A 7,733-nucleotide genomic window follows, 5' to 3' on the forward strand; every position below is an offset into this window, starting at 1 on the left:
AGACAGTGGGGTCTCCGCAGTTAGTGGAGTTTGAGAAGGTGTGTGTGTGCCCTGCCTCGGCTCAGTGCAGACAGTGGGGTCTCCGCAGTTAGTGGTAGCCTTTTTTCACTGTGTGCTACAGAGCTGACGCTGCAGGTGTGGGGGTCTTGCAGCGCTCTGGGCCTGCTCTCCCAGCTCCATGAGCTTCTTAGGACGCAGAAGCTCTGGGTTCTGAGACTGAGGCCTCCCTTGCACAAACCTGTGGTGTGCATGGGTCCTGCAGTGCTCACCGGCTTCTTCCTGCTGCTCAAACATGCACCCCTTGCGGCCCCAGTGCTTGGCTCTAGACTCATTGGGCTGTCTCCTCTCATGGCTTTGAGACTTCACTGGGTCTCCTACCTGGACTTCATGATTTAGGGCCCAGCTCTAGGCCTATGGCATGATGTCAAGTGGGGTTCCTAGGGTGCTGGAGGGTATCAGGCCATGCCTGTCCTGCTTCTGATGGGTCTTGGGATTGGAGGTGGGGGATAGTGCACAGGGTCACCACCCTTGGGTCCCTTCTAGGTTTACTTTCCATACCTGCTCATCAGCAAGAAGCGCTATGCTGGCCTGCTCTTCTCCTCTCAGCCTGATACCCATGACAGAATGGACTGCAAGGGCCTGGAGGCTGTGCGCAGGGACAACTGTCCCCTGGTGGCCAACCTTGTTACATCCTCGCTACGCCGAATCCTCGTGGACCGGTGTGTGTGTGTGTGTGTGTGTGTGTGTGTGTGTGTGTGTGTGTGTGTGTGTCCCTCCTAGACCCAGAAGCCAGCCTCCCTCAGACCCATGGGCCCAGCAGCCTCCCCTGGGCATAGAGGGGTCTTGCTGTGACGGTGAGGCAGTGGTGAATTAGACTGGCTGCCTTAGGTGATGGCCTCTGGCCTCCTGCTTCTGCACTACTGCAAACCCCGTCTCAGCCTGTAGTGCCCACTGCAGTGATGAAAGCTGCAGCCATCGTCAGCAGCCCCTGGTGACTCTGTCCATTGTCTCAGGGACCCTGATGGTGCCGTGGCCCATGCCAAAGATGTCATCTCGGACCTGCTGTGCAACCGCATAGACATCTCCCAGCTGGTCATCACCAAGGAGCTGACCCGTGCAGCGGCCGACTACGCGGGCAAACAGGCCCACGTGGAACTGGCTGAGAGGTGGGGCAGTCACGCCGCCTCCTGCAGCTGGGGCCATTCAGCCCTCCCCAAACCTCACCCACCTCCCCTGTCCGCAGGATGAGGAAGCGTGACCCCGGCAGTGCGCCCAGCTTGGGAGACCGAGTCCCCTATGTGATCATTGGTGCTGCCAAAGGCGTGGCTGCCTACATGAAATCGGAGGTCAGGCCCACCTGGGCTGTGCCCCTCCCAGAATCTCACTTCTGCTTTCCTCTGGGCGGTCGAGCCCCTGGGCCTGACCGTAGTGCCTCCTTGTACAGAGTTGGCTGCTGTGCCATCTCCGCCCCTCCCCGCCCTGGGTGCCTATACCTCCATTTGTTTTATCTTCTCAAGCCACCCAGTGAACAGTGACCTGGTTCTTAGCCTGTGACTTCTGACCCCTGCGCCCCCTCCATGGCCCTTCCTGCCCCTGGGTGCACCCCTTCGTCACACCCTGAGGGTATTGTCCACGGCTCCCCCCTGGCCCCCTGGTAACCGCGGCCTGCCCACAGGACCCCCTGTTTGTGCTGGAGCACAGCCTGCCCATCGACACCCAGTACTACCTGGAGCAACAGCTGGCCAAGCCGCTGCTGCGCATCTTTGAGCCCATTCTGGGCGAGGGCCGTGCAGAATCCGTGCTGCTCCGTAAGTGTGACCCCATGGAGGGAGTGTGGGCAAGAAAGGGGCAGGGGCAAGACTGTCAGCTCCTCTCTTGTAGGTGGTGACCACACACGCTGCAAAACTGTGCTTACCAGCAAGGTTGGTGGCCTCCTGGCCTTTACCAAGCGTCGCAACTGTTGCATTGGCTGCCGCTCCGTGATCAACCATCAAGGTGAGACCTAGGACACAGCGCTCTACACCCACTGGTGGGGCTCTGCCACAGGATCCATTCTGCCTGCGCTCCGGGTTTCCCCGGGGGAGTTTCCCCGCACACTCAGGCCCTTGTTCTCTGGCCCTGGGGACTTTCAGAAGCCGGGATGGGCAGCGGGTGGAGAAGAGCAGAGATGCAGGGATGGAGGCTAGGGCCTGTGCTGATACCCGCCCCTCCCCCAGGAGCTGTGTGTGAGTTCTGTCAGCCACGGGAGTCAGAGCTCTACCAGAAGGAGGTGAGTGAGGTAGGGGCTGGAGCTGGGGCAAGCCTGACCCCCACATCCCTGCTCAACCTGCTGTGTCCTTAGGTGTCACACCTGAATGCCCTGGAGGAGCGCTTCTCGCGCCTCTGGACACAGTGCCAGCGTTGCCAGGGCAGCTTGCATGAGGATGTGATCTGTACCAGGTGCACCTTCCCCCACTTGCTACCAGACTCCTGACCCAGCGGGGAGACCTCACTGAAAAGTGGGCAGGGTCTGCCTGGGCTAGGCGCCTGCACAGCCTCCCCAAGGGTGGGGCCGGGCTTTCCCCAGGGAACGGGCGGGTGGGGCGCGTTCCCACGCCAGGTGACAGCTGATATACGGCTGGCTACCTCTCGGGGCACTGCTGTTATCGGCTTCCCTGTGCCCGCTAAGCAAACAGCCCCCTCCCCTGGGTGGGCAGCAGGTAGGGGCCAAAGTCCTGGGAACAGCCCCTGACCACCACCCTTTGTAGCCGCGACTGTCCCATCTTCTACATGCGCAAGAAAGTACGCAAGGACCTGGAGGACCAGGAGCGGCTGCTGCAGCGTTTTGGACCTCCGGGCCCTGAGGCCTGGTGACCTGATAAGGGACAGAGAATAAAGTTCAGACTTTTTGCTACTGGCTGTGTGTTGTGGTCTCGGGGAATAGGTTGGGTTTCATGGTTCAGGTGCAGTACAATTCCCTGGGGCCTCGGTACCTCTACCTGTGCCCACACAGGGCTAGCATCTCTGTTTCCCTTCTGAAAACCCGAGTAAGATCCCAACGCTCTGCTTTGCTCCTCCCCATGGGGCTGGTGGTCTCCCAGCTGACACCGGGTGCTACCCTGTTTCCTTCAGGCCTAGGGTAGCTCTTGGCACATAGACATCCACACCTCAGGGCAGCAAGGGGACCCTCCCTGACGCTGGTACTTCCACCATGGGGTCCTGGTGGTCCGTCTGCCTGGGCTTCCCCACGGCTCTTGGGAGATCCCCTGTCCTCACAGCTGTTCCTGGGCCTCACTGCCCCGTGTCATCTCGCCCTGGTCACCCTTGGCTCTTTCCTGTGGCATCCTGTTCCCAGGGCCTGCAGCCCCTCATGTCTTTGTCCTTTCTCAGCAACTTCTCTCCCCAATGGTGGGGAACCCCAAATCCAGATGGCTCCTAGGCCCACCCTCCCTGCCACGTGACCAGAGGGTTGTGCAATCCAGACCCCTCCCCGAGGGGATTTTTGAGGAGGGCCCCCGTGGCCCGCCCCTGGGGGGGGTGTGGGGGCTGGGCCAAAGTATATATAGGAGTAGTGGCCAGAGCCAGCCCAGCCTGCCCTGAACCACCATGCTTGCTCTGGAGGCTGCACAGTAAGTGGGTAATCCCCAAACCTGTACTTGGACCCCCACCCCATCAGCACCCTCAGCTTCTGTGCCCACCCCCCCCAAGGCAGGTGGTAAGGGGTGGCCTCACCGTCTGCAGAGGACAGTTCTCCCATCAACTCTCTTCCTAGACAGGTTTCCAAAGATGGCATGTTCTGGAGACTCTCACCCCCATCCTGCCCAGGTCTTCCCAGGTGTGCCATCTGTCCTCTCTATCGCTTGCTTCATTTCTGGCGCTCTCTGCCCCTTGAGTTTTGTCTGTTTCTATTTCCTCCTGTCTAACTGTTCCGTCCGGCTCCTGGCGCTACCCTGGCGGCCATTCCTTTGCTCTCTCCCTCAGTCTGTTTCTAGCCCTGCTCTTCAATACGTTGCTTCCTCTGGTCTCCGCAGGACTTGCGAAGACACTCAAGCCAAGCTCTCTGGCCACCCTGTCCCCAGGCAGCTGGGGACTTTCTCCCTCTTACTTTCCTTGTCTCCCCCACAGTGTGCATGCAAATCCCAAGGGTAGTGGGGGACATTTGCCTGGCACCCGCCCCCTACTTCCTGTCCTAATGGGGCTGTGGGGGTGACTGTGGGAAGGCTGGGCGCACACAAGGACAGCCAGCAGACTGCAGAGCTGTGGTGATCACAGCTGCCACCACCTCCCCTGTGGGCCCCACAACCACTTTGAGGCTCAGGTGGCTGAGGGCAGCCCTGACATGCCCCTGTGTCTCTCCCCAACCAGGCTGGACGGCCCACACTTGAGCTGTTTGGTGAGTCTGAGCCCCGGGGAGGGTGGGGGGTGCCTGTGTGGCCTGCAGGGCGGACCTCACTAAGATCTACTTCTGCCTCAGTTTCCAGTCTCTGTCTCCCCAGACCCCCGTCCCCACCTCATCTGTGACTTGAGGCTACTTCGTTGACCTTGTGTACCTGTCTAGTTCATGTTCTCTGTGTATAGTCCTGTGTTGGGGTTATGGATCTTACATCTTTTAACTGTAGGACTGAGGACACCAACTATGTTCCTCAATACTTGACTCTCAACACAACAATGAGATCTTTTCTGTGGTAGCAAGAAGTCCCCACTTCTTTGAGTTTTGTTGGACTTTTTTGTTTGTTTTGTTTTAATTGAGACAGGATCTCTCAATGTAGCTCTGTTTTCAAACTCATGATCCTCCTGCCTCAGTCCTCAGAATGCTGAGGATTATACCTGTAAGATACCTGCTGTTGGTTGTTTAAAACTGATGTATCGTGTGTGCATCAGGGAGTGTCCTCATTGTGTACACTGTTGTAGCCATTAATAGACCCAGATTAGAAAAATCCCATCATTCTAGAACATTCGCTGGTATCCCTACGTGATCTCATCCCGTATGTTACACTGATGCATTTGAAGTTGTAAATGATTCGTGCATAGGTCTTTTGGGCGCCTGCCCTCTTCCCACCCACAGCATGTTAGGTCCCTGTCCTTTTTGCTGCATGGTTGGCCACCCACCAGTAAACCCCACAGCCTCGGGCTGCTCCATCTGCCTGCGTGAGCAGGAGGGTGTGCGGGAGTCATCTGCATGAACTTCAGAGTTCATTTGCACTGCTCTTCCAGTGGCTGTGGCTGAAACAACACACGCTTCTTGAGATGAACTGGTGTCCTGGGCTAGTGAGGGTGTGCATGCCTGTCACCCCAGGGTGAACACCGCTTCAAGTTCTGGGCCAGCCTGGGCTACAGAGCGAGTTCCTAGGTACCAGTTGTACACTGGGAACTACTAGGGTTCCTTGAGGGTCACAGCCATGGCAGACGCTAGCTTCTAGGTGTCCCTTCTTCAGGGATTCGGTGTCTGTTTCTGTTTGTTTCTGTCCTTCCTCTCCTCTCAACTGTCAGTGTCCCAAAGGCTGGGGAGTGGGGAGTCTCCGAGGTCTGGGATGACTCTGTCTTCACCCCAGCAGTACCCAGAAGGTGTCTTCTATGACCTGGACAGCTGCAAGCCCTTCAGTTACCCAGATTCAGATGGGGGCCCTGGTGAGTGACCCAGCTTCCTAGCACCCTGGGCTCCCTTCACGCGGGGGAGGGGGTGAGATCCACAGGAGCCCTCCCTCATTATGGCAGCCCCTCCCCAAGCCACCTCCCTACCCGTCCCAGTCCATCTGCTCCCCCATGCAAATTCTGGGGTCGGAGATTTGCACAGCTTACAAAGGCCCCTCTGTGTGGGATCTTGAGGGTGCCGGTCTTCTGCCCACCTTCGATTACTGGCTCTGACCCTTCTTTTAGACTCCACATGGGGCTGGACAGAGGCCCCACCTGCCTCCGCCATCACCCCCTATGAAGTCTTCGACCCTACTACGACTGCCTTTGCCCACTCTCAGGCTGTGCAGCTCTGTTACGGTCATGGTCTCGGCCCCTCTGCCTACGGCCCCGTGGGGACCCTTGACCCAGCCTCGAGCTTGGAGGCTCCAGGGCCTGGCCTCCAGGTGTACCCCTCAGAGGACTTTGTCAGCCAGGTGAGGGGCAGGAATTGCTTGGAGGAAGACTTCCCACCTCGTATTTCTTGTGCAACTCTCTGAAATGAACTTCTGGACTGTACCTGGGTGGGGGATACAAGAACGCCCTTCCGAGGTAGTTCCTGGACCCATGTCATCTTCTGACTGCCTTAACTTCTCTGTGTGTTGAGATAACCAAGGCCAGTGTTCACACTGTACAGGAAGATAGTAAGGGCTGCAGAGGTGTTGGGGGGGGGGGAGTGAGGGAGTGATGTAGAGGTGACCCTGGTCTCCCACAGACTCTGGGCCCCTTGGCTACCCCGTACCCCAGCCCTGTGCTGTCAGAGGAAGAAGACATTCTGCTGGACAGCCCTGCCCTGGAGGTCTCAGACAGCGAGTCAGATGAGGCCCTCTTGGCTGGCACCGAGGCAGGTATGTGGGGTGGTAAATTGGTGGGGACGCTGATTGTGGGTCAGGGGAGGGCCTGAAGGAACCAAGGTTCCCTAAGTACGTTGTAACAGCTCCCAAGGAAGTTCCCAGATCCTTGCTACGTGTTGGCTATATGACCTTGGCCAAGGGCACCATCCTCTCTGTACCCTAGTTCCCATTGTGCACCAAACCACAGTAACAGCAAGAGAGAGCTACTCCCAACCGTTACCCTCTCCTCGTACCTCTGTCAAGTTATTCTCTATTGGACAACAGTTTCCTGTATATAAAACCTGCTATTTTATACATCCTCACACCCTAATTCCTCACTTTAGGGATTCTAGGCAAGGCGCTCGATCACAAAGCCATACCCCAGCCCTCTTTTTACTTTTAAAAGACAGTCAACTAAATTGCCCAGGCTGGCCTTGAACTTGTGATCCCCTTTCTCAGTCTCTGGAATAGTTAGAATAACTAGGTTCGAATCAACCGGGCCTGACTCAATTGTAGGGCGCTGTAGACGTGGGGGGGTCCCATCAATGGACTTCCCCTCGTAACGTGGGTACCTAATACCCTACAGGTGCCCGCAAGAAACTGCGCCTCTACCAGTTCCTGCTGGGACTGCTGCTGCGCGGGGACATGCGCGAGTGCGTGTGGTGGGTGGAGCCGGGTGCCGGAGTCTTCCAGTTCTCCTCCAAGCACAAGGAGCTGCTGGCTCGCCGCTGGGGCCAGCAGAAGGGCAACCGCAAGCGCATGACGTACCAGAAGCTGGCGCGTGCACTGCGCAACTATGCCAAGACAGGCGAAATCCGCAAGGTCAAACGCAAGCTCACCTACCAGTTCGACAGCGCTCTGCTGCCAACTACCCGGCGCGCCTGAGCGCCCCGCTAAGACCCCTTTCTAGCCCCCAGACCCTAGTGTCCATGAAGCCCCGTATGGGGCCAGTAGGCTGCCAGGGTCCTCAGGTCTCACCAGGGCCTCCCCAGCGTCCCCCGTGCCATGGCCATGTATGGGATTCCCCAGGATGGTCGTGTTTAAGGGGAGTGTCACGACCCACTGGTCATTCTACTTGCTCCTAGAATGGCAGGTTTCTCTGCGGGGGCTCCTGGTGGTGTTTGCAGTTCCGGAAGAGCCCTGTGATCACACACGTCACTGCACCAGCAGGTGGCGCTGTCTACAGCCCCCAAACCTTGTGTGTGTGTGTGTGTGTGTGTGTGTGTGTGTGTGTGTGTGTGTGTGTGTGTG

The 7,733-nt window shown here is 57.9% G+C and overlaps 2 protein-coding genes across 2 annotated transcripts in view; both read left to right on the plus strand.

Moving 5' to 3' along the window:
• Pold1 (DNA polymerase delta 1, catalytic subunit) overlaps positions 1 to 2,889 on the plus strand; it is a 17,110-nt gene extending 14,221 nt beyond the window's left edge. Inside the window, exons 20-27 of the mRNA XM_005366865.3 lie at positions 544 to 719; positions 1,014 to 1,166; positions 1,244 to 1,346; positions 1,676 to 1,808; positions 1,882 to 1,995; positions 2,217 to 2,269; positions 2,342 to 2,439; positions 2,748 to 2,889. Of these exons, the coding sequence (XP_005366922.1) occupies positions 544 to 719; positions 1,014 to 1,166; positions 1,244 to 1,346; positions 1,676 to 1,808; positions 1,882 to 1,995; positions 2,217 to 2,269; positions 2,342 to 2,439; positions 2,748 to 2,853 (936 nt within the window). The 3' untranslated portion in view covers positions 2,854 to 2,889. The remainder of the gene's footprint in view (positions 1 to 543; positions 720 to 1,013; positions 1,167 to 1,243; positions 1,347 to 1,675; positions 1,809 to 1,881; positions 1,996 to 2,216; positions 2,270 to 2,341; positions 2,440 to 2,747) is intronic.
• Positions 2,890 to 3,585: 696 nt separating this feature from the next.
• Spib (Spi-B transcription factor) lies at positions 3,586 to 7,367 on the plus strand. The gene is made up of 6 exons (XM_005366866.1): positions 3,586 to 3,608; positions 4,345 to 4,372; positions 5,535 to 5,607; positions 5,857 to 6,086; positions 6,365 to 6,509; positions 7,069 to 7,367. Exons 1-6 carry the CDS (start codon positions 3,586 to 3,588, stop codon positions 7,365 to 7,367), a joined length of 798 nt encoding a protein of 265 aa, XP_005366923.1.
• The last annotated feature ends 366 nt before the right edge of the window (positions 7,368 to 7,733 follow it).

The sequence above is a fragment of the Microtus ochrogaster genome, unplaced genomic scaffold (genome assembly GCF_000317375.1).
Source record: "Microtus ochrogaster isolate Prairie Vole_2 unplaced genomic scaffold, MicOch1.0 UNK14, whole genome shotgun sequence".
NCBI lineage: Eukaryota > Metazoa > Chordata > Mammalia > Rodentia > Cricetidae > Microtus > Microtus ochrogaster.

What these genes read in the sequence shown, in the direction of transcription:
- Spib (XM_005366866.1), top strand. Translation starts at nt 3,586, where the DNA reads ATGCTTGCTCTGGAGGCTGCACA. An exon ending in CTTGCTCTGGAGGCTGCACA is followed by an intron (nt 3,609 to 4,344) that starts GTAAGTGGGTAA and finishes CTCCCCAACCAG; the next exon opens with GCTGGACGGCCCACACTTGA. An exon ending in CAGAGGACTTTGTCAGCCAG is followed by an intron (nt 6,087 to 6,364) that starts GTGAGGGGCAGG and finishes GGTCTCCCACAG; the next exon opens with ACTCTGGGCCCCTTGGCTAC.